General features: G+C 36.7%; 2 protein-coding genes across 2 annotated transcripts; one reads left to right on the top strand and one right to left on the bottom strand.

Moving 5' to 3' along the window:
• Positions 1–237: 237 nt before the first annotated feature.
• LOC121863778 lies at positions 238–7,941 on the bottom strand. The gene is made up of 4 exons (XM_042362575.1): positions 7,542–7,941; positions 4,086–4,205; positions 3,514–3,635; positions 238–1,910 (listed from the first exon to the last, which is right to left on the bottom strand). The coding sequence occupies exons 1-4, from the start codon at positions 7,903–7,905 to the stop codon at positions 756–758; spliced, it is 1,761 nt and encodes a 586-aa protein (XP_042218509.1). The 5' UTR covers positions 7,906–7,941; the 3' UTR covers positions 238–755.
• A 461-nt stretch (positions 7,942–8,402) lies between these two features.
• On the top strand, positions 8,403–25,091 carry LOC121863777 (probable H/ACA ribonucleoprotein complex subunit 1). Its single transcript, XM_042362574.1, has 4 exons — positions 8,403–8,734; positions 21,186–21,303; positions 23,388–23,673; positions 23,817–25,091. Exons 1-4 carry the CDS (start codon positions 8,515–8,517, stop codon positions 24,441–24,443), a joined length of 1,251 nt encoding a protein of 416 aa, XP_042218508.1. The 5' UTR covers positions 8,403–8,514; the 3' UTR covers positions 24,444–25,091.
• Positions 25,092–27,218: the final 2,127 nt, after the last annotated feature.

Below are 27,218 nucleotides of genomic sequence, written 5' to 3'. Positions count from 1 at the left end.
GTATCAGTCTAATATCATCCAAGTACACAGCCTTCGCATTAACAGAGACCATTCGTACATAAGGGGTTAATACTGCTTCTCAGAACTCCGTTGCATTAAATTCTTCAGTCTCCAGATATTACTTGACAATAATGTTTTATCTCCATACAACAAACGTCTTGAGTGAGTCACTGCAAAATGAATTAGATTTCCAGTCAATGTCTGAGGTCATTGGAACAACACAAATTAATGTATAAATTTATTCATGTACATTATGTGACTGGTATCAATACTTATAAATCAATATAAAGCTACAACATAATTCAGTTATATACATAATATAAAGTCCTTTAGTAGTAACTATAAGTGGCCTTTAAACAGACAAATCAAATAAAATATAAAATAAGCTAAATCCGAATAAAGGCATGTTCCAGGTACAAGGTTAATTAAAACTGATAAAAAAAAATAATCTCCACTTGCCCACAAGTACAAGTATTGAGTTAGGAGATTCATGTATCTATAAATGTGGTAATTAATTCAGTCAATTATAACTGAAAAGTAACAAGTACAATATATAATAACTATAATAAAGCACAAAAGCATTTTGACATTTTTTGTTACTGATTGCGCAGACGACTAGCAGTAGGAGACGCATAGCAACTTACAACCCAAAGTTGACAAGCTCAGGACACGGTTATTTCTGCTGATAACCTGCCTTAATAATTCCACACAATAGAAAAAAATTCTTCTGACCGGAAAAATTTAATGGAAGAATATTAAAGTGTAGTATATCGTGCAGTAGAAAGGTTGAGTGGCTGTGATCCATCTTCAGGAAACTCTGCTAGTTGTATGAGAGCCATAGCACCCATCCACTTTTCCTTAGTTTCTCCAGCATGAGGTGGTCCCATGACTGGAGTAACAAGTGCAGAAGAAGCTTTCACAACAACTGAAGGTCTAGTTGGATTTTCAGGATCTGCAGGGTGTCTGGGTTGATCCAGTTCCCCTTGTTCAAGACGAGCTTCTCGCAACCACCTCTTTTTAGGCTGCCTCATACGCCAAGTCTCCTCTGACTGTGTGGATTTTTCGGAATGTGGGGATTTATCATCTGCAACATTTTCTTGGGTTTCTGTTGCAATACTGGATGAAAGATGTTGTGCTTCTGGCAGTGACAAAACTACTTGTGGCAACTGTTCTTGTTGATAAGTTTCAGGGAAAGACTTCTTATCTAATGGCTCAACTCGTAGGTCTGTATGAACTTCTGTTACTGGCCTTGATATTTGCCAAGGTAATTCATCCACCACGAGATTATTTTCCAAAAAGTGTTCTGGAAGAATACCTAAAGGATCTGTGGTCATTTCCAGTGAGTTTGGGAAATTCATTCCAAGTACAATGTCTGGCTCTTGCAATGCAAGGTGAGGTGGCTCATGTGGAACATGAGCACCATTCACCGGATCATGTGATGTGTATACATTGTCTTCATTTTCAACCAATGGCTTTATTCCATCCATATCAAAGCCACGATAATTGTGTGTCTTTGCAGGACTCTGCAAATTTTCTGTATTCCTCAAGACACGGGCATGAAGAGAGGATGCTGGCAAAGTACGCTGTGGACGATGGTAGTCCCCATACTTGTTTTCATCTCCACCATAAATGGCCGGAGACACAAACACATTCTCATCTGTGTGTGTCTGGTAAGTTGTGGCAGGACGGTTATCGGGGAGATTTTGCTGCTGTTCCATTAATGGACCGAGGCCACGACGAGACTTTGTGCGCTTAACTGGTGGTGGAGACATTATGTCAGAGTCTGATGTAGGTGAATGAGGAGTTTGTGGAGTATCAGGAGTGCCATCTAATTCGCGTTTGTTCTTACGGGCTTTAGCTGGTGTACGTTCCATTCTCTCATGTCGATACTTCTCCAACCACCGCAAAACCTAAGTAAAAGGAAAAAAAAAGTGGTGAAACAAAATATATTTGTATCAACCATCTATCTAACAGTAACTAATCCAACAAAGAGTGCAGAATACAGTCTTCAATTAACTGTCAATTCATACACCATCACCGGTCCAACGAATTACCCAAAAGTATATTAAATCAGGGTAAAATCTTAACGAATATATGTTTTACATCAATAATAACTGATTAATAATGTTTTCATTGAAATGAAGTCAAAAATAATGAAATAATAAACAGCAAAAAACGCTAAATTCCAAAGAGTCACCTATCCAAAATGGAGATATAATTACCGATGTTTCTGTTACTTTGGGGTATTTAACATAGCCGTAGGATTTACTTTTCGTTAGGTTAGGTTAGTTTAGCGAAGTGCATCACGATGGATCTGAGTTATCTCCCTTGTTCACGAACTCTTTGGAATTTAGCGTTCGCCAACACTGAAAGTTTTTCGCTGTTTATTATTTCATCTTACAAATTATTTTTACAAAATTCCACTAAAAATATTATTAGATATGTTTTATGTATGTATAACATATTCGTTAACATTTTACCCTGATTTAATATACTTTTGGGTACATTTGGGTAATTCGTTGGACCCCACCCTCACTCCTTACTCTCCCTTTATGCAAATGACATCAACTTAATGCACTTTGCCTTCTGACTTACTCAAATACTTTTTTATAGCATCTACTCTCACACTACTGCAGAAAACTCCTTGCTTGACTAAACATCATTTTCACAACACATTTACATTTAGCCTACTCACAGTATCATGTTGCATTAGTCTTAAAAAACCATTTTCCTTTCAGTACTCCCAAAAAATTTGCAATAACTTCACATAAATATTAGTGAATTAGTTTAGAGGTACAGTACTGGCAGAACTTGATTTACAAAATTTGAAGCTACATTTCTTTTAATTTTCCCCCCCTAAGTAATACTGAAAACATGATACCTGTAATAGTTTTCTATACTACCGGTATGCATACTTATGTGGACAAATTGATTTCGTTAGTCTAACACTTGCAATGTAAACTAGTCTTGTCAAAATCATTATAGTCAGATCAATGTGTTTTGAACAATTTGCAGAACATCTAATACATAAACAACTAAATAATATTTTTATATGAATTTCTTGTGTGAATTATAAGATTCTTAAAACATGGAACTTTTAACTTAATTTAAAAGTTAGGTTTATCTTCTGAACTCTTTCATTATTATTTGTAATTTGGGAGCACATCTGCTATAAATTCTGCCAATGTAAACTCATCATTTTTACCATCCAAACTTGCACCATTTTCTGTTAATTAAATTTCTTCCCCCCTTACTACCAAGATCCGCAACACCTCCAAACAGAAACACTGTACTGTACATGTATAACAATACTCCAACTCAATAAAAATTATTACCAGTAGTGTCCGGTACCCTCTCTGGCACCTGCACAATCTTAATTATATACAGGTACAACAATACCAAAATATTTTTCTATCCAAATTACTAATGCAAAATATTATAGCTACTTGGAGAGAACCTTACATATTCTTTCTAATTCTTGGTTCCCTAAAACACAACAAGACATTAACTTACATCTTCAGTACATTCAGCAGGAGAAAGTTGTGGGTTGATGTTTAAATCTGACGTCCGCTGCAGAGTGGCATAAGGATGTTCAGCACAGTGGCGATTGGCGTGGGTGAACCGTGATGTGCAGCCTGAGGGAAAAATCTTGATTCAACCACTACTCTTAAATGGATATAATCTGCTTCAGATTATACACTGTTTTTAACTAGTTCAAGCCTGCTTATGGTAATCATCATTGTTAAATGTATACAGTATAATGTAATTTCTTCTAAGCTTCTATAGTTAATCAATCAATTTTTAATGTATATACTGTAATCACTTCAAATTCTGTATCTACAGTATACAGCTTGTCCCTGAATTAAGCTTTCTATGGCTAGTAAGTCTTCTGTTTATAGCATTTCAATGCATATGATTACACATGACATTTTTCAGAATATTTATTATACCAAGAATATTATTCACAATATTGGGCATTACCATATACGAATTGAACTTGTTATGTATTTCGTGAGATAGAGACAATGACCTTGATGATGAACAGAAGATGTAATACAAGGAGGATGCAAGTATTGAGCTATTACCTGGAGCAGAGCAGATGAAGGGTTTCTCGCCTGTATGTAGCCGCTGGTGGGTCTTCAGTTGTCCACTCTGTGTGAAGGCCTTGGTACACCCAGGGTAATCACACTGATATGGTCGTTCACCTATGAATATGAAGAAGTTGCATGTTAACAATCATTTATTAAGTAAATAACAATGTTACTCAAATCATGAAACTATAGTATTATTTGAAAACACATATGCTTCCACTGGTGCCAAAATCAAAGTTTGATGAGCTATTTAAGTACTGTATACCTGTAATCAAAAAATACACACAAGGCTTATAAATTTTCACTGATCTACAATTACCGGGTACAATATACCTTTTCTTTAATCCTGTCAACCTACTTTGACTGGCCTAACAATTAAACATGAAGCCTCACACACAGCAAATCGATACCCATCCCCACAACCATATCATGATGGGCCTTGTGGGGCCTTAAAAATTTATTAATTTTCCCGACTCTTGAAAACGGGTATCTTCCATAAAGTGGAGCAACTTAAACTGTATATAAATTGTACGATATAATGTACTTTATAAAATTATGTACCTGTATATCATAATACTGTTTACTTTTCTATCACGTTTTTATGGAATTAATATAATTATACACTATGTACATACTATATAGGTGTCTTGTGGGATATTAGATAATACTGTATTACACCGATGGCAGTGAACACGCCTGACTATAATGTAAGGATTTTTAAATGCTGCTCCTGTTGTTTTGTTTTGTTTTATCAGATGAAGGTCCCATTATACCCCCCTCCCCAGCAAGCAATGATAATGTGTAAACACTATCTTATCTTATAATAAACTGAAATGTTTGATACAAGTGCATCACCGAGGTCACCAAGAACACTCACCAAGCACTGCACCTGTACGAGTGACCCATATGAGACAGAATGGACCGAGACTTTTTTATTTGGTATTCACGATAATTATAAAGTTCAACAATAACGGTGATTCCTTAAAGAATGCTTGTGGAACACACAAACGACAAGATTTTGAAGTTGTTTTTCAGATGCAGGTATTTTATTGTACTGTACATGATACCGGTTATGCAGAGTATGAGGCATAGACTGCTGTATCGAAATATTGCCTTACAAATAATTACCCATTGCTATATACACGAATGCAGTTAAAGCTCGTCTGGAGATAACCAGAAGACTCCAAGAAAAGAAAATTAATACAGTACAGTACCTGCTTAGCATCTACTTTGAGGATGCACTTCTCGAATATATATATGTACAGGGTAATTCCATAATACCAGCTTTTACTGGACAAAATGTCTATATCTAAAAAACTTGTCCTGTCCTATACGTAGACTGTAAATTTAAACGTGTTATTGCATAACATAATGCAGTTAAAAAAAGTCTTGGTGTTCTAGCTGACTTGGACAGTTTTACCTGGAGGTAACTCAGTAATTGTACTTCATCTTAATATCTGTTCGTGTCCCGGCAAGTCTTGTATTGTCAACTTTACTGTGCTGGCACAAGTTGGAGGTTTTAATAGATACTCCATCAGGATGACAGGTGGTGGTTCACAACTCCCAAATGTATACAGTACCTTTATGTATTCTTTATCCACTGACCTTAGAATATAACGATGCGACTAAAAAATACACATTTGAGATTGTTTACAAAACCACAAGTATTAAAACATTTACACAACACGTTCCCAGCTGCGTTACCTAAATTTAGACAGCACCCTTGTTTACTATTTGTAAATCACAACATTTCTATTCCGCCCAGGCAACACACATACACACACACACAAAAAAAAATCAAACTGCATATTACCGTTTCGTACAATCCGTAGGCCACCAGTCTACTGAAGGTTACTGCATTTAGAACACCAAGTGAAATATTCACCAGATTCTCAATCTACATTTGGTTCAAGATTTTCTAGTAAGTTTTTATCGTATAATCTATTGAAATAAATTTTATAGTTGAAACCTTCAAGTCATAGACAATGACCTTATAATATATATATATATATATATATATATATATATATATATATATATATATATATATATATATATATATATATATATATATATATATATGGGAATGACAGGTTTTCAGACAATAAGGAACACTGCAGTAAATCAGAACCATCTTCGACAACAAATAAATGAGTCAAGTGGGGCGTGATTTTTTAAATGCACGTGGTCCATTCCCACAAAACGGCGCGGTTAACTCGGAAACACGATACTCCATAGAATTTCCTCTCTTCGAAATTTAATGTTCATGCTGCACATATATAATGAGCAGAAAGGAAATTGGGAAAGGCATCATATACTTTGGGAATGTGTGGATCATGAATGTGCAGATAACAACAAACACCCCACCCCCCACCCTCTCCCTACGTCAGGGAGGCGGCGTTGTTCTCCCGCGCATTCCTCCCGCCTTTTAATTCTCAACCACATGTCATTCACAACACTCCGTCAACACTTTTGAGATCTCACCAACACGAAATAATCAAGAAACAAAATAGCATTGCCACTTCAAGAATAACTTATGTTCATAACTAAGCAAATTTAACAAATATGAACATAAGCATCAATAAATTTTGGCGGGCAAGACAGCCCGCGCGTTTTCTTGTCCCAACTCCTGAGCGGAACCTCCATTTAACACCCCCTAGGCCATGTGTATTCTTTTTTTTAAATTACAGCATCAATGGAATGTTTACATCATAACAATTAAAGCCAACAAGGATAACAATAATGAATAATATAATGGTAGATTGGTTAAAAACAAATGTCTGTTGGGTAACAACGGTTGTATTAAAAGCTTTGCAAACAAAGGCCTATTAAGTGGAAAGCCTTACAGTGGAACATGTTGGCTGTTATTAACAGTGCAAATTTAAATTAATTTCAAAATATATTCCCAGGATTCACGACATTCTTACTGGTAAAAATTTCGAATGTAAATCGTCACGGTACCTGTATATCATATATCATTAATAAACATAAATAGAATAAAAATGTACATTAAATAATTTTATAAAGAATATTTTTCAGTGAGCCTTTTACTCTTTCCCGCCATGTGACCAAGCCCGAGAGGGGCCCCTGCATGTGTATTGCGCAATCTACAACTGACAAACCTTAAGAATGAGAACTTAATGCTTGTAATTTGAAAGATGATCAAATAAATTATGCATATATTATATGTAGAGCAAAACAAACTCTCTCCGAATATTCAGATAGCGACCGTTTTAACGTTTAGTTCGTTTAAAAGCGTTACCGGATTACTGACGTCATTCTTCCGTAAAGTAAAAGTCAGATGCACCAGTTTCAGTATATTACCTGCTAATTGATGATTTTAGAATACACTGACACTAAAACGAACTCTTATTAAATCTGTATTGCTCAATAATAAGATAGTACAGGTGCAGTGTTTAAAAATGGCGAGTTAAATGCCAAATATCTTACCAGTGTGGGTACGGAGATGGGCTTGAAGTGACTTTTCTCTGGGGAAAACTCTGTTGCAGATTTGGCATTTGATGCTGCTTGGGGACTGAGCACCTTCAATAATAAGGGAATTGATAGCATCAGCCCGAGGACGTCCTCTTTTAGATTCACAGCTTCTGGGGTCTGGGCTCTCACAAGAGTTACTTCCACTGCTGCAGCAAGGGCTCCCTAATTCCACTTTACACAGATTCTCTCCCCAATTCCAAGGGTACAGAGTATTATCCGTCATTGGGGGACTCCCAGGAAATGACATCCCACTGATCACACCATTGGGATGCCGTTTAGGCGTTGAAAACTGAGAATCTTCACGACACTTTTCCGACATGTCTGCACACTACGGGACCATAGATTTACCGCGCTCTACGGGATGTTTTAGCGCCAAAACAAATCGAATTGTTCGCGGGGTTTTTCTCGTGTGTTGATTGGTCAGCCGCTTTGTATTGGATGCGCGATAAACATTGATATATTTTGATGCTTCAATGATATTCATGACAAATAAATATTTTCAATGTATTCAGAATTGCATATATAATTAGTGCGCATTCATAAACAAGTATGACGTCTTATTGTTACTTACATATAAAGTTTCATTAAAGGCCAAGTGGTTCCCGCCACATTAGTACCTGACGAGCTGCAATCTTTTTATGATTTTACTCAAATTATTTCGTTTAATAAAAAACGTTTTGAATATTTGTTTCAGAAAAATGTAATTAAAGATTATTATTCGAGCAATATAAGTAATATTAGGTTTCAATAAATTTTCAATAAAATATTATTCCATTTAAATATCAACTCCTGAGCCGCCCACTTGGTCTGTAACCCAGAGTTTGTGGTCCAGACGTCTCACGCCATTTTGGATGATCGGGAGAGGAGAAGGCTGAAAAGCAGCCAGCAAATCGTATAATATCCTCACCATCGGAGGATTTTGCTGAACATGGAGAACTCTTACGGCATAGGGGTTCGTAACCGTTACGAACTCTTTTACGATGAAGATATTGACCCAATGGATCTTTTAAAACAGAGTGAAAAGATAAAGGATAAGGCTTCTGAGAAGGAAAACAAGGGAAAGACCGCCAAGGCGAAGGCTCCTGTAGTGAAGAAGGGTGTGAAGACGGAAACTGCTCCAAAGATCGCTGACAAAACTAGTGTCTCTGGTGAGTGCCTGCAACATTTCAACATTAATCTCGTGGTGGTCAATGTGCCTCACAGTGTGCATGGCAGACTGCAATGGTCTCAGAAGAGTCGGCACGTGCGCAGCAGTGGTGCTTTGTTGTTCCTCACTGGGGCCGTGCTCACCTGACACGCACTGTTAGTGTCATGAGGAGCCGGTGCATGACAAGTTCCCGTCATTGGTACTTGTAATATGATCATTAAATTGTTTTATATAGGTGGGGAAAGGTGCCACGAGACATGGGTGAAGTGGGCTATTAATAGCGCAGTTAGGGTGTGTGGTCACCTTTGAGGCAGAACACTGACCTTAACTACCACTATATAAGTTCCGTGTTTACAGAAACTTTTTTCACGTATTTACTAAGCTGTATCACTGTCTATGGCACCCAAACACCTGTGACAATGTGGTTAGTGAAGGCAAGATCAATATTATTGACAGCCAGGTGAAGGAATTTTTATAGCTTCCTTTTAATCAACACTAACGACCTTTAAGTACTTAAAATAGTTTTCTTGTGCCATAAAGACTCGTAGAAAAGCTAATTGCCCGTTTATCACGGTATGTACTGTACATATTTCTCAAGCTCAGGTATAATGTAATATGCAGAGCTGCTTGTAATGAAGTGTTGATTCTTGTATTATTGCTAGGCTTAAGTACATTAACCTGCCGATGCATTCTAATATGTATAACCCGTTTTTAATATATATGTAAGGAAAATATGTGGTATTAAATAGCACTAAACATATTTCTGGGTAAATAATTATTATAGGTGACCTTACACATAAAAAAAAAACATAACATAAGAATGGAGGAAACAGCAGTGGGCCTATTGGCCTATACTGGGCAGTGCCATTTACACCCAACCCCCATTGCTCATATATCCATCCAACCTACAGTATGTTTGAAGCTATCCAGTGTATTCGAGTTAATGATTATGTTTGGTAACTTGTTCCACTCATCCACTAATCTATTTCCAAACCAATGTTTACCTATTTCGCGCCTAAATCTAAATTTGTCTAATTTAAAACCATTGTTACGAATTCGCTCTTGGTTGGATAGTACCTTTGTAATGTCCCCTTTGTTCAGCCTTGACTGCCATTAATGGGCACCGTTGTTGACATTCGATGAGTCTTAGTAAATTTCATAGACATTAATTTATCAATCATAAAATGAACCAAACTAACCTACCCAATCTATCCTACATATACTTGAGCATTATCTACTGTACAGTACATATCTACAGTATGTACTAAAAATCAACATGGGCTTAATTGTAAACCAGTTAAATGTGTGATTACATTATTTTGTTTGTCTTACTTCACATTGTCTGTTGAAACTTAAGTATGGGTATGGTTCTAAAGTTGGTAGGTGACTCAAGTTTCTGTAAGTTTTGTTAATTCTTCCAAACTGTATAAGTATGTTGTTTTAGTTCTGTATGAGGGATACACAGAACTTATAGTTTTACATACGTATTGTATTGTTGAAATTGTAGAAGGTTGTGTACTTGTCAGGACATATTTGGTGAAACTTGGCTTCAATGTACTTTGCTGTACAGTTGTTGATGTTGAGAAATATTGGTGTAAATGACATAAATCCCATATATCTTTGACATTTAATAACCTTAGTTTTAGTTAAATATTCCTTGGGGGGAAATATTGTGTATAAAGGGTAATTTAATATCTGGTATTGTATATAATGGGCGTAAAATCAAGAACATGGTTTTGTGACGAGACTGGGAACTTTCTGAAGAATCAGATTTCGCTACATTAAATAATTTATTGTCCATAAAAATGATCCAAACTAATCTACCCAACCTAAATATAATAATGATTAGGTAGGTTAGTTTGGTTCATATTATGAACATAAAATTTGGTAAAATTTTAGTTTTAGTAATCCTTGTATTTAGATATCCAAACTAAACTAAGCTAACCAACCTAATGTAACCTAACTTATTCCCTGGACGACCAAGAAGTTAAATACTCCATACCATAAATTCTACAGTTTAGCAATAACTGATGCTTGAGAAAGTTCATGGTCTCGTAAAATGTCAACAGCACATAATGTTATGTGGTTCAGTATTGGTCACTATAGATACTATAGAGTGGACACTGATTCTCTCGAATAGCTTCAGAAAAAGATGAAGAAGTCCTGGGCATAAGGCACCTGCTATATTGAGACAGATTAAGAAAAATCTTTTGAGAGAAGTAAAGTGAGGAGCAATATGATTGAAATGAATACGGGGTAAGTGAAAGATGGCGTTAAATAAGAACATAAGAAAATAAGGAGTCTGCAGTAGGCCGGTTGGCCTGCGCATGGCAGCTCCTGTCGAGAGTTACTACCACTCTCTATCATCCATGAATCTATCTAGCCTCCTTTTGAAACTTTCCAGAGTTCCCGCACTTACTACAAAGTTGCTAAGCTTGTTCCACTCGTCCACCACCCTATTTATGAACCAGTTTCTTCCTATCTCCCTCCTAAACCTAAACTTATCCAACTTGAATCCGTTACTCCGAGTCCTATCCTGCTCGGATATTATAAGAACTTTATCTATATCCCCTTTATTGATTCCTTTCACCCACTTAAATACTTCTATCATATCTCCCCGCACTCTTCGTCTTTCTAGGGAATGCAAGTTAAGTTTCTTTAACCTATCCTGATATGGAAGGTTTCTAAGTCCCGGAATCATTTTTGTCATTCTTCGCTGCACCGACTCTAGTGAATTTATATCCATTCTACAATAGGGGCACCAGAACTGAACCGCATAATCGAGGTGCGGCCTGACTAGCACAAGATATAGTTGCAATAAGGCCTCTGCACTCTTGTTACTTACACTTCTAGATATAAAACCCAATACTCTGTTTGCCTTATTTCGAACATTAACGCACAGTTTTCTAGGCCGTAGGTCCGGGCTTACAAGTACCCCTAGGTCTCTTTCACAAGGCGACTTCTCTAGGTTGATGTTGTTAAGGCTGTATACATTATAAGTATTTGTTCTTCCAATATTAAGTACGCTGCACTTGCTGGTGTTGAATTTCATTTGCCATTTTTCAGACCACCCCTGCAGTTTATTTAGATCCTCCTGTAATGCATTTGCATCCTGCCCTGAATTAATTTGCCGCCCTACTTTGGTGTCATCCGCAAACTTGCTTATGTCACTGCTGATCCCAGTATCTAGATCGTTAATGTAGATTATGAACAAGAGTGGGCCTAGTACTGACCCCTGGGGAACCCCACTGGTTACACGGCCCCACTCAGATTTAACACCATCTACGCTGACCCTCTGCGTTCTATCGGTGAGCCATGATTTTATCCAATTTAAAACTCCCCTCGATACCATGAGCCTTAATTTTTCTCAGAAGCCTCTGATGCTGTACTCTGTCAAATGCTTTGCTAAAGTCTAAGTAAATAACATCGTAATTTTCGTCATTATCTACTACCTCGAAGACTTTCCTAAAAAACGTTAGCAGATTTGTTAGATAAGATTTTACCTTTGTAAACCCATGTTGAGAGTCATAGATTAATTTGCTTTTCTCTAGATGCGATCGGATGCTATCTGCTATAATTGATTCAAGAAATTTCCTCACTACTGACGTCAAACTGATCGGCCGGTAATTTGACGCTGATGCTCTGTCTCCCTTTTTGAATATGGGTACTACATTTGCCTGTTTCCACAAGTCTGGCACAACTCCAGTGTCTAATGATTTTGTAAATAAGTTTACGAGGGGTCCGCTAATCTTTTCCCTACACTCTTTCAAGACTCGGAAAATTTCATCCGGCCCTGGGGATCATTTGAGGTATTTAAACAACTAAATCAGGCGTGAACACAACAATGGTGAGAAGTTTAGATTTCATGGAAGTAGGTATACATTGGTTAGGAATAAATTTGTGGACGAGTAGAACAATTTGTCAAAATACCATCATTAACTTTGACCTTTTGGGGGGAAGCTTCAAATATAGATGGGACGACTAAATGGGCGATGTTGGTTTGGTCTAGTCAGCGGTGCCTAATATGGGCTAACAGGCCCACTGCATTTTACTTTATGCATGTGTTCATTTGCATCTCTACATGGTAAACCCTCGATAACTTGGAATATATGGGGCTCTAACCATCCCGAGGTATAAAGGCACTTTCCTCCTGGTGTTTCGCTTCCTCTCTTTCAGTTTTTATAACAACCTGTTGCCTTTCACCCCAATACTCAACTTTTTGGCTAAAATAACCTACAATGATCTGAAAACTTTCACAAAATTGTCACTTACCAGCACTGCAGGTGAAGGATGAGGATAATTCAAGCATGTGATGCCATGTGGTAGGTGGTGGAGCGGCTCACTGCACTACAGTATACTGTATACAGTACAGTATTGTAAGCACTTACAGCACCAACTGAAGACTAACTTGGTTATATATTCCTTTTAATATTATTCACTTCAACACTATCCTCTCCAAGACTTTCATCGTTTCTTGGAAACTTAGAGATTTCAACTTCATTCCCTCCTACTCATCTGTGGTGATGGTGCAGAAGCCATATCTATGAGGTTGAATAGCACTTTGCACAAATAGTGAAAATAGTGACTGGAGATGGGTATCCTCTCACTCGGACCGTTAAATGGGGAGTGCTTGTCCACAAACACTTATGCATGTTATGATCTACACTATTATTAAATGTTTTGCTTGTGTTTTGACGTACAATATTTTATCTTCAACGTAGTTGTGTACATCTCACAAGTGCGAGGCTTGGTATAATTAGACTTGTGTTTTGCCTTTTTGAAGGTCCTGTCCACTTTCATATGGTTTGATTTAATGGAAGTTGATTGCCATCACTTCATTGATTTAGAATTTGATAATGAATCTCTGTATGAGATTTTGCGATACTGGTCTTAAATTTCATCTTTTTAGAAATATTGTATTGATAAATTTTGATACTTGCCTCCCTCTCCCGATACTAGAAGATTGCATCCGATTTTTAATTCGGATTTGTTGTATTCCCGTGACTTAATGAGAAGTATTGAATTGAATTGAAACAGTTTATTTAGCCAGAAAAACACAGATACAGAGTGGATAATATTAACATGGCTGAGCCAGTTGAGAACCTGAGCTCTCTCTTAGGCACATGATATATAATATACATTTATCTCAAGGAAGTATTATGAAACATTTAGTAACATCTGGAATAGTACAATAGCATGGTGGTAATAAGAACATCTCATAACGTTACCATGGTTATCACTTCAATATTTATTTATTTTATTTATTACAGTATTATTATTATTTTTTTTTTTAAGTATTATACATAAATTACAGTGGGATGGAGAAGCAGTACAACATTGGTTGTACAGTATTAAGGTTGAACAAGAGGACAGAGCTGTCAGGATTATGTCTAGTTGGCAAATATGTTTATTGCAATGGTAATTTCTTATCTATTTACATGATAATTTATAATAAAACGGTTTGGATGGTACAATAAAAGCAGGTACTGTAAATATAGTAGGTATTACAAGAAATATTAATACTTAGACAATATTATGAGCTAATTCAGGTCATTGGGTTAAGGCAATTAGCGAGAAGTACAATTGTTATATAAAGGCTAGTGTGCTGGTCTGAGTTGAGTACTGTACACCATCAGTTTAGATGAGTAACATGAGCTGTATCGATCCTTACCAGATGTGTAGATTATTAGCTTCCATTTTTTCCCCCACATACAATACTGTAGTAGAAGTGAATAATTGGGTCACATCAACATTTTCAGGACAAGTCAGAAATTAGAGAGCTGCCGTAACATAACTTGTTTCACTCAGGCATGGTGACTACATAGCCATGGCTGGGTAAATGAAAGGTCAAACAATTAACTAATTTTCTTTGGGTTTAAATGCTGCAAAACTATCAGTGATGGTGATATGGATCAGGAAAGAGAAACTTGGTGGAATGATGACCTAAAAGAATTATGAAATAAAAGTATTGTATACCAGAATGTTATTATGAGATGTAGTGTTTTCCTGGGTTGAACAAGATAGATCCCCAGTTAAACAGTATTAAAATTTTTTTCAAGGTGGTCATTGCTACTTTATCCATCAGAATTCCATCTTCTAGAGGAAAAGATCTTGATCAGGGATTTGTACAAAAACTTGGGGAAGGATTGACTGAAGTGTGGGGTTTGTTTTCTTCTGCTGTGTGGGTACTTACAGTACTGTATACTGGCAGTCCCTTACTTACGACGGAGTTAGGGACCTAAATCCAGGTCGGAAGTTGAAAATGCAACAAATAATACATAGAAAATCTAAAATGAAATACAGTACAGTAAAAGTAATCAATAATGAAAAATGAATAAAGTGTTACTGTGCACTTACCTTTAATGTAGTCAGCTGAATGCACACGGGGCCCCAATAATTTTTTTGATTAAACATGGAGACTACATTAATTGGATGAAGCAGAGGAGACAAGGCTGGGTGGGTCATCAATGTTGCTTGTTGAAGATTTGGATCATCATTCGGGAGTGACGAGGCAGAGCTGGTGGGGTGTGAGGAGACAGCAGTGGGGTACTTCTTCAGATATACGTCCAATTTAGACTGCACAGTTTGCCTTTTCTTTTCATTGTAAATCTCCCTGTAGCAAGCAAGTGCATCTTGGATCACTGTGAACTTTTGCAAAACACTCAACATTTTGATCCATTTCGTCAAACATTTGCATCCCCTTATTAAAAGTAGCAAATGCTTCTGCCATTTGTTTCTTCTGAACACCACCAGAACTCTCACTTTTACGCTTGCCAGTCATTTAAAGAGAATTAGAGCCGAAATTATTGTCAGTACACAGCGCAATCACTACCGACAACAATGATGGCCAAACACCAACTGAGCGCGCTACGGCGTGGACGCTTTACACCACGAGGCGGTCCAGCCCACGCTACTCTCTCGTACGGGACGGAAACGTTTCGGTACTGGAAAATACGTACATAATTTGAAAATTTTTTGGTACGATTGAGGCAGTCGTATGTTGAGTAGGTCGAAAGTCAAGGAGTAACTGTACTGCTTATATCCACCACATCAGCAAGTGTGCTGAAAGTGAGGTTTTTTGCTTTTGAAAATTGACTATTGTGGAATTATATCAGATTTTAGTGGAAAGAACAAGCAAAGTGCTGCTCTGTTTAATCTTGAGTTTTGCTAAATTTTTTGAACACACTGGTTTCTTTCTGAAGAAGTCAGGCATAGTTTGTTTATCATTTGAAGCCACTAATATGGTCAGGGTACTTGTTTACTATATCTAATTCTAGGCCATGACATATCTAGTGCTATTGACCTGGCTGCTGTGTATATTTCTGTGCATATCATTCAGCTATTACCTAAAAACTTATTGTTAAGAATTTGACAGACTTGGGGCTCTGGCTTGGTTAAAGTGGTGAATCTGCCAAATTGGCCGGAATTTCCACATCCATTTTGACATTCGCCTCAATGTATTGATAGACATGGGATGATAAGAGAAATGTAACTGGCTGCCAAGTACACAAAATAATAAGATTTACACTACAGTGATTGAGAATATTTAGACTATGTTGAGTGTAGAGAAATACAGGAAGATAGTTGTCTGGCTGATCCGTAGGCCTATACTCTTCATTTCATTAGTTTGTAGTCTTGGAAAATTCACAAAAGACACCTGTAATATTTACATTGGGTAAACCGTAGGTGTGGTGCTGTATATTGTCACCCAACATTATACAACTTGGGGGGGGGGGTAAATTTTTGCAGATTTGCATGAATTCTGTAAAGTTGGCCATATGCCAAAATTTACCTCGTGATTTTGGGCTTGTCTTCTGTACCCCTAGATACAGCATATTTACAACAGTATATAGTATATTATGCAGCTTTAAATATACAAACACCTTATACAAATGAAGATTTAAATTTTTTTGGCCACTGAGAAATTTTAAACTTTTGTGTGCACAATCTCACATAACAAATGTGGTATATATATATATATATATATATATATATATAATATATATATATATATATATATATATATATATATATATATATATATATATATATATATATATATATATATATTTCTCCACTCCTTGACTTACAATGGGGCTTAGGGACGCAAATCCAGGTCGTAAGTCAAAAATGCAAAAATAATACATAGAAAATCTAAAATGGGTGTCTCTTTTTCTTCTCAGCACCACAAAACTCTCACTTTTAAGCTTGCCAGCCATTTAAACAAATTACATACGAAAATTTTGTCAGTACACAGCGCAATCACTAACATTGGGACTCGAAAATACATTATTTGAAAATTTTTGGATATGACTGGGGTGGTCGTAAGTGGCTGTGTGTATGTATGTATGTATGTATGTATGTGTGTGTGTGTGTGTGTGTATACAGTGGTCCCTCGGTTAATGAGCACAATCTGTTCCAGCAGGTTGCTCGTTAACCGAAACCATTGTTTCAATGGGTTTTTGTGTAATTGGTTCCAGCTCACCGAAAATTGCCTAAATTCAACAAAAAAGGTAGAAAAGTACACTTACTTTGGGGTGTGTATGTACAAGGCTCCTGGATGATGATGATGATGATGGGAATTAGAATGGGGGTGGAGGAGAAGGGAGAAGAGAAGGCATTGGGTTGGAAGAGAAGTCACCCCATGGCACCATTTCATCCATAAAATTTTAGTTCTCTTGGTGTAATTCAAGATTATTTTCTTTAAATCAACACTGCACTGCATTATATATTGTCAATATGTAAAATAAATTTCAAAATGACCAATAATTTGCTTGGAAACACAGAAAAAGAGCGTTTAGTTGAAGAGAGTCTCAAGCAAGATGTTACCTCCACTGAAAACAGAGAGAGACTAACGCCTGTCTGGTGTGTTAACAGGCTGGATGACACGCCAGAAACTAGTTTCTTTACCTTCAATTATGTTCAATAATTGTTAAAATGACTAAAAAAGTTAATATTAAACTTTTAAAATTTTTGAATAGTATAAACTTATTGATATTTACTAAAATAGTAAGGAATTTAAGCCCTAAAACCGATTACTGTATTGGCGGACTAATACTACAGCTGGTGGACCGCCAAATGCAAGCGAAAACATGTTGAAGTCGGCTCGTAAAAAACTAGTTAATCGAGGGATTGCTCGTTAACCGAAGTTAAGAATCTTATGGAAGGTAAATCGTTAACCGAGGGATCACTGTATATATATGTATGTATGTATGTATATATGTGTGTGTGTGTGTGTGTATAGGAGATGTAAACAGGGAAACCAGATACCAGATGAACAACGATGCCATAGAGAAATCCGACTGCAAGAGAGATTTAGGAGTAATGATAAGTAGGAACCTTAAGCCAAGTAAACAATGTGTTTTTGCTCGTAACAAGGCTAATAAAGTACTTGGGTTCATACAAAGGAGTGTTAGTTACAAGACTAGCGAGGTCATCCTAAAACTGTATCTTGCTCTTGTGAGACCACACCTGGATTACGCAGTTCAGTTCTGGTCACCGTATTACAGAATGGACATAGAATCCTTGGAAAGAATTCAGAGGAGAATGACAAGACTAATCCCGGGCATTAGGAACCTTGAGTATAGAGACAGGTTAAAGCATCTTAATTTGCACTCCCTTGAGAGACGTAGAGCGAGGGGCGACCTGATAGAGGTGTATAAGTGGAAGGCAGGGCTAAACAAAGGGGACATTACAAAGGTACTCAAACTATCCAACCAGGAGCGAACTCGTAACAATGGTTTTAAATTAGACAAATTTAGATTTAGGCGCAGCCAGGTAAACACTGGTTTGGAAAACATATATACATATATATGAGGAAGTAGTATATATATATATATATATATATATATATACATATTTCATATATATATATATATATGGTATATATATATATATATATACATATATGTTGCTATTAAGGTTGTTGTTATACATATATATACATGTTACATATATATTTATATATATATATATATATATATATAGTATATATATATATATATACATATATATATATAGAAGAAGTTGTTGTTGTTGTTAGAAAATATATATATATATACATATATATATATACAGTGACCCTCGCTAACTAACGCCGGGTTAACGAACTGCCTTCCATAAGGATCTTCAATTCGGTTAACGAACAAAAATTCGGTTAACGAATTTCTTACGAACCGACCTCAACATGTTTTCGCTTGCACTGGCTGGGCAACCAGCTTAAGTATCAGTCCGCCAATACATTAATCGGTTCTAGGGCTTAAATTCCTAACTATTTTAGTAAATATCAAGAAGTTTATACTATTCAATAATTTTAAGTTTAATATTCAATTTTTTAGTCATTTTAACAATTATTGAACATAATTGAAGGTAAAGTGACTAGTTTAAAGCGCAGCATCCAGCCTCTTAACACAGCAAACAGGCGTTAGTCTCTCTGTTTTCACTGGAGGTAACATCTTGCTTGAGACTCTTTAACTAAACGCTTTTTTCTGTGTTTCCAAGCAAATTATTGGTCATTTTGAAATATATTTTACATATTGACAATATATAATGCAGTACAGTGTTGATTTAAAGAAAATAATCTTGAAATACACCAAGAGAACTAAAATTTTATGGGTGAAATGGTGCCATGGGGTGACTTCTCTTCCACCCCAATGCCTTCTCTTCTTCCTTCTCCTCCACCCCCATTGTAATTCCCATCATCATCATCATCATCATCCAGGAGCCTTGTACATACACACCTCAAAGTAAGTGAACTTTTCTACCATTTTTGTTGAATTTAGGAAATTTTCGGTGAGCTGGAACCACTACTCAAAACCCATTGAAACAATGGCTCGTTAATGAACTTTTCGGTTAACCTAACGACCTTCTGGAACGGATTGAGTTCGTTAACCGAGTGTCATTGTAACATTATATATATATATATATATATATATATATATATATATATATATATATATATATATATATATATATATATATATATATATATATATATATATATATATATATATATATATATATATATATATATATATATATATATATATATATATATTATATATTATATATATTTTGAAAAGTTCAAAAACTTACTGAATAAACCTTTATTTGCTTGAGTTAATACCTAGAGCAGGAGAGGGGGAGCACCATTACTAGGGGTAGGTAGAGGCAGCTGGGTTGCATTGCTAAGGTGAGCGTTGAGGCCAGGCGGCCAGCATTCCTGAGACTGCGATGCAGTGTGTACACACTTTAGTAAAGTAAAAAGTTTTGATGTTACAGTACAGTTAATGCTACTTTTAGGGGTGAATGAAGTTGAATTTATAAAAATGAGTTTGGTAACTCGTGGGAATTTAGTTTTAAGAATTGGTAAAACTTTTCATAGTGTTGGCAGTTGTGGTGATCAAGGTGAAGATGCTTTGGTGAGAATCTTTTTAACAAAATACTGTATGTCTAGAATTATACCTTCTATTTCTCAAAGGCTGGGGTTAGATTATATATTAAATATATGAAAAAAAAATGCCTTTTTGCCACAAAATCGGGAGTTGGATTATACTGTACACTTGATCACAAAAAGTACCTGTATCTGCATATTTGGCACGAAACAATCTGAAACCACAGATGTTAGATATTGCAAAATACCGTATAGTATCAATTGCTAGCAACATATCCTGTTTTATCCATAGTACCTTGAGTATTGTTATATGCACATTCCGAAGAAAATAGATTAATCTCGCGAAGGTGTAGCGTGGTTAGGTTGTGGCATTGGTGAATTGGTCATTTAGGAAATCATCGAACCCAATGTGCATCAATACTCTTCTGATCATGTGTACACTCGGTAAAAAATATCTTTCAGAAGAGGTCTGATGAATTTGGAAGTGAGCAACCCTCTTGTGTCGCTGGGGTTGGTAGGTATGATTGCGAGACATTTCCTACCTTCATTACATGTGTCATTTTGTTTCGCACAAAAATTGTAAAGATACTTTTTCTTTTTCTTTTTTTCTTTTTACCAAGTGAACATGCGATAGGCTTATATACAAGAAAAAGCTGTGTAAGGTTTTTAAATTGTACTATTATTATTATTAGAGGTACTTTTACATTGTTATTATGTATTATGGAGGTTCTTTTGCATTAGTCAAAAGTATGTTGGTGAGGATGTAATTCCAAAACTTGTATTATTTTGGACATCTGGGGATATTTGGAACTTAACTGCTTAAAGGGTTAATTAGCTAATCCTGGAATATAAGCAGGATTTATTCACTTTTATAAATAAGATTACCCAGAGATTTGTCATTTTGTTTCTTATTTAATACACAAACTCTTTATAACTACAGTACTGGATATAACATTCTTGGGAACTTTCATGAAACTCGGAAGTTGGTTCATGAGTGATTGCTCGTTTAATAAAAATGCAATGTTTTAAAATTTTCTCCGTGTTTTTTCTTTGTTTTCAGCAACCCAACAAAGAGGACCCCGCACTAACGATGGACGTGTTAAGTTTTCTGACCGTGAAGAGAGAAATAACAGACGCAACCGACCTGAGGGTGAATTCAGAGATGGACCTCCTCCTAGGTAAGGTTACAATACTGTTCAAGATGCAGAAACCAAACTCAAAACTTTTATCAGTATCCATTTGAATGGTGTTAGTGTGTACAGTGTGATAAAAGAGTAGCTTGTTGAATAATTAATATAAAATTTAATATTTCGTCAGTGCATGTTTAGTCTAGTACTTCATAAATTCTTGTTAGAGAATTCAGGTATATTCATCAGTCATACACTTCCAAGTAACTTTTAACCCCTTTTGGTGCAGAATAAGCTTCTGTTTGCGCAAAAGAATTTCCCATGTCTGTGTAATATACATCCGTGTAACATTGACCAAGAATTATTTAAGTGGTCCGGTATATTCCACAACTCTTCTTGGCCAAAATATGCTTATGGGGACCTGGGATGATGTTGTCAAATGTCTTGTGTAAGCAATGCCTCCACTCACTTAGTTTAAGGTCACCCATACAAGACCTTTATTTCCTGTTTTTACTTTTATATATCTCTAATTATAAGATGCTGTAGGCGGGGTAATTTGGCCCACCCTAAGTTATTTAGTTTATAATGCCGTGCTGAAGAAGAAATTAGTTTATTTTACTGTATTTAGATATGCATTTGAATCCTTAACACTTTCTTGGGCATTAATGTGCAACAGTGCATATGAATTTACAGGACCATTGTTTCCAATTAATTCTGTTAAACTATATTGTGTGCTATCCTGGCATCATTTGTGTTTTCTGTTATACTTTAGCCTTATCTACAGCTGACTGTGTTAAAAATATTATATTGTAACATTTTATTTTTCTGGAACCATTTGTTTCATTTCTGCTACTTTAAAGCCAAATTTTGACAGGTGGCTCAGCCTCTTGTTTCTAGATACTTGGATAAGCAACATCAGCTAGTGTAGAAAATTAATTTTTTGAAGGTAGGAAATGTTGATGCTTAACTTATCTAATATACTATAGGAATAGCCGTGTGTGTGTCTGTCTGTTCTGGGCATCCGAAATGGCACAATCGTTTTTCATCAAACTTGGTGGAAAAATCGCAAAAAATTCATGGAGTGGAACAAACCTGGTCCCATGTCGATGGTTTCTTTAGGAAGGCACTAATTAACCATTTTATTTACGCTGGAAAACGATGCAAGTCTACGGACTTGGCGCACCCTCATTCGCTGTACGCTAGCCAAGCACAAGCGTTCAAACTTTCCCCGGGCACAAAGGGCCCGCGATCACTTGTCAAGAACTATGGGGAAGGGATTTGTAAAGGGCATAACCTATTGCCAAATAAATTTTAAAATAAAAGATGAGCGAGGAAGATATTATGTTGACAGTGATTGATATCAAACGTTTGTGGCAGTTCAATGATGACTTATGCAAACCCCCTTGATTTTAAGGGTAATGGGTTTAATTGAATTGAATTGCTTCAGTGAAGTAACCATCAGAGTAATGGTAGAATAACAAAGGAGGGTACTGAAGAAAAAATTAATGGGAAGAAGGTAGTAATTATCTAGCAATTCAAGTTTCAGCACCGTGTCCCTTAATTTAGGTACCATATCGTTTGAATTTCTAGTTCACAATAAGGACTGGTGGTAGCAAACACAAAGGAGGAAAAAAAATATGTGATCCAAAAAGACTGAGGAAACTGCATGATTAGCATCATGAAGTGGGTTTGGTTGCCAGATGAATCTTTTTAGTTTCAATAAAAAATTAATTATACAGTATACAATAAAACCTAATGTTATTTGCTTGTAATGCTTTCAATACAACAGAAAATGAGAATTGCCAAAAATGACTAGGGTATGGGGTTTTTTCTGGGGGGGGGGGGGTATGTGATGTTATTGCACATCATTCATACTTGGTGGTGATGTAGCTGGAGGTTTTCAGAGTTCAGATAATTTTTGGGGGAAAATATAATTTTTGGATCATTCGCAGCAGTACAATGCCCTTAATGTAATTGACTTTTACAGTATTAGGTTTGAATGTATAGATGTCTGCATATCTGTCAATGAATGTCTGCTTTCTTTTATTGTATTATTAGTAATGTGGATGCATGGTTTAGTCATCAGTGGTTATTGAATAAGAAGTTTGATGTATGATTATTTTTTTTGTTTTCAGGTTTGACGGTGAAGCACGGGGTGGCATGGGACGAGGACGTGGACGTGGCATGGGACGTGGACGTGGTAGAGGTCGTGGCGGTCTTCCCGGGGGTCCAGACAACAGAGGCAAACGTGAATTTGATCGGCAGAGTGGAATGGCTACAACTGGAGTGAAATCAGTGGACAAGCGAGAAGGCTCAGGATCCTTTAACTGGGGCTCAGACAAGGACCAAATTGATGAGCAGTTGAATGCTGCTCCCACAACTACAGTAGAACTAGACACATCGGCAGAAAATGTTGAAAAGGTTTGTATATCTTGAGCCTCACATTGTAGAAAAATAGCTTAACCTATTGAATTTAGTTTTAGATGTTGAAGTTAGTTGATAATAAGCAATATTAAGCTACATATATTTATTATTTTATTTACGACAACTAAAAAATTCCACAGCCTCCTGAGGATGCAGGTGCTGTTGCTGAAAATGAGGAGACTGTCAGGGAGGAAGATAACGCCAAGGAGATGACATTAGATGAATGGAAGGCCATGCAAGGTGCCCGCAACAAGCCTGCCTTCAATATACGCCGAGCTGGTGAGGGTGAGAATCAGGCACAATGGAAGAAGACTTATGTTCTTAAGAAGAAGATTGCTGAGGAATCTGATGAAGAGGAAGAGGAGGAAGAAGAGGAAGTACACCATGGTCGCAGGAAAGTTCTTCTGGACATTGATATCCAATTTGCTGATTCACCCGGGCGTGGACGTGGAAGAGGTCGTGGCCGTGGAGGTCCTGGACGTGGACGGGGTGGTGACCGCATGGACCGTGGAGGGCGGGGTGGCGGTGGTGGTGGCGGCAGGGGCGGTGGTGGTGGTGACGGCAGCGGCAGTGGTGGTGGTGGCGGCGGCGGCGGTGGTGGCAGCAGCAGCAGCGGTGGTGGTGGAGGAGGAGGAATGGATCGTGGGCGTGGTGAACGTGGAGAGCGTGGAGGGCGGGGTGGTCCTGGCTCACGTGGGGGAAGAGGAGTAAGCCGCCAAGAGGCACCCAAAATGGATGATGAACGTGACTTCCCAAGCTTGGGCTAGGGTAGAAAGCGTTACACCTACTGGTGCTGCTTCTGAAGTCAACAAACCTGCTTCCAATCAGGTTTGCTCTTGCTAGTCTAGTAGCACCAGTAAATTATGGGACCCTTGCCACAGCAGAGTTCGAAAGGTTAGGGATCCCTATGCGTAAGAGTTCTCCGTTGTTCCAATCTCATCAAGCATCATTCTCTTAAACATGGCAAGTTTTCTTTCTCCAACAAGGACGCTGTTGGGGAAAGGCAGAGCATTATGACTAGATCTCTTCATGGACTTTTTATTCACGTTTGGTACAAGAATTGACCAGTTCAATTTTTTGTCTCGAAAGCTGTTGAAGCTTCTCATTATTGTTATTCCTGTTGTGGATATTCCGAATGGATATTCTGAAGAGTGTAGTGCTCAAAAGATTATTTCCATTATAAAGTATTTCGTGTCAATTCTCCCAAAAGCTTTTGTTGTACATATTGATCAATTAACTTTCAAGGTGGTTGATGGGGTAGTGATGGTTATATAATGTGTACATATGTCTGAAGCCCATACTGTCTTTGGTTTTGTGTGTTGTATTATGGCCGTCACTACCCTAGCGGAGGCTTGCCACGCTTTTTGTACTTGATACTGATTAACACATAGACCAATAAAAACAGAAATTATCAAGTTTTGTTTAATTAAACTTGAAAGAAAGGAATATGTTTAAAGTTTTAAGTGGTTAAACGACTGCCTTTTTCTCATTTAGTTGGAAAAAAGTTCCTGAAAGTGCCCATGAGAGATTAGGTGAAGCTGGAGTATAGCTGAGTACTAGGGTTATGTGCATTTAGAGCTGTGCAATCTTTTATTAAACAAAAACCATAGTACAAACTGGAACATGTGATAGCTCATCAGGGTATGGAGAAGTGAAGGAAATACAGTTTTTGAGATTTACAAAGTTTGGGGAGGTGTACAGTGCACTACCAAAGGCATTTGTTAATAAGTTTAATTGTGATCGTGTTACATATACTGTAAGGTGTAAATACAAATATACAGAATGGTATTATTGGGAAAGTTGCACACAAGTATGTTACCATTGTTTTGCTTTTTTGTCATTAAAATGTTTAAAAAAAAAGCTAAAACTAAACCTACAACTGTGACTTGACACATCTTTCAGAAATGATTTATTTATTTTTTATTTTATGATTGTCATAATATAGCCACATTACTTTTTTCCGTCCATTATTTATTATAACTACCAGGTTTGGTCATATGCAAAGTATGCATATAAAATTAGACAATTACTGGCAGCAACTTTCTCCATGCTACCCCAATACAGTGTCTACCATCTGTTTTCCATGCTGTTCTTGAATTGTACTCAAGCCAATGGACATCAGTACTCATGAATAAATCTGATAGTTAAAATCTTTAAATAAATAATGAAGCTGAATACACAACTGGTCTATATTTTACACATCACAGTGTTAGCTCGGGTCATTGTTATTATAATATCCATACATTACAAGACTCGTGTTGGTGAAACATAATGGCCCTTGTTGGCTGAAGAATGTCAAAGTCTGTAAACAGTTAAAATCGTGAAAACGAAAATCTGAAAATCTAGTTTGAATGTTAAAGATTGCAAATAAAATAACCAATTAGTAACATATAAGGACACACAACATGTGATCTGTAATGCCCTGCTCTCCAGAAACTAACCAGTGTAGAGTTATGTATGTAATGTCTAGGGTTAAAGATTGGTCACTTTGCATTCACCTTGTCTTCAGATTTACACTTATACTGTACAGTATTTATTAGTTTTCTAATATACCTTTCACATCAGATTCCAAACTTGAGGGTGTAGATCTTGTGCAATATGTTTCATCTGTGGCACAAGTTTAGTTGATATCCAAGTGCCAAATTACAAGATGAGGACACTGGTAAACCATTGTCTCGTCTGTTATCTGCTCAGAGTGGAGATAAGAACAGTAACTTGACTGAAGTGTAAACCGATATTAATAGTATTAGTACAAATGACCTAGACCCCCTTAACTCCCAAATTTTATAGACGTAAAACTGTATTTAGCCTGTAATACAAATTGGGTTAACATATCTATCCAGTCGGCAGATAGACAATACAGCACATGCATTTAGTACTTGACATAAATTTTCAAAAAATTCATGAATTAAAGAATGTTGTACAGTACAGTAATTATGGTATGTTCAGCCAACATCTAATCATCCAGTCTCCAGATATTGTATAAGTATGACTTGTTTGGGGCCTAAAAATTCTCTTTATCGGTGAAGACACTTAATACCATGCTCTGATGTGTATACTGTGCATCAACTTTTAATGTGGCATTTGCAGCAGTGCTATGATTTAAGCATGGTAGTAAGGTTCAATGGAAAAGGATTCATTTCTCAGTTTGTTTTAATGTACTGTATTATAAGAGTAGAAAGTACTGTATTTTCATAATCCCTCTAGGGAATATCGTAAGTTATTAATATTTCATTTTGTCACTCATAAGTGTCCAACTTTGGAGGTGAATGTTTCTTGGAGCTTGAAGTAAATAAAGGGTAGCAATATGGGTATTTGCTGCTTGTTGGGTTGAAGCATTTCAAAAGGGGATGTAAAGTCTTTAGTGACCATCTATATTGTATTGGTAAACCACGTAAACTTTAAGTAAAGGCTAGAATGCTGGCAATGTCTTCATTATTCACCAAAGATGTAATTGTGTGGAAGGGGATGTTGTGCCAATTGTTATGCTGTTGACTATGTTATAACTGCTTACAGCTAAGGTCTTCTGTGCACAGCAAGAT

This window comes from Homarus americanus, unplaced genomic scaffold (genome assembly GCF_018991925.1).
Source record: "Homarus americanus isolate GMGI-L3 unplaced genomic scaffold, GMGI_Hamer_2.0 scaffold48354, whole genome shotgun sequence".
NCBI classification, from domain to species: Eukaryota; Metazoa; Arthropoda; class Malacostraca; order Decapoda; family Nephropidae; genus Homarus; species Homarus americanus.
Note: the sequence above shows the minus strand (reverse complement) of the source record. Positions and strands in the feature narration are given on the sequence as shown.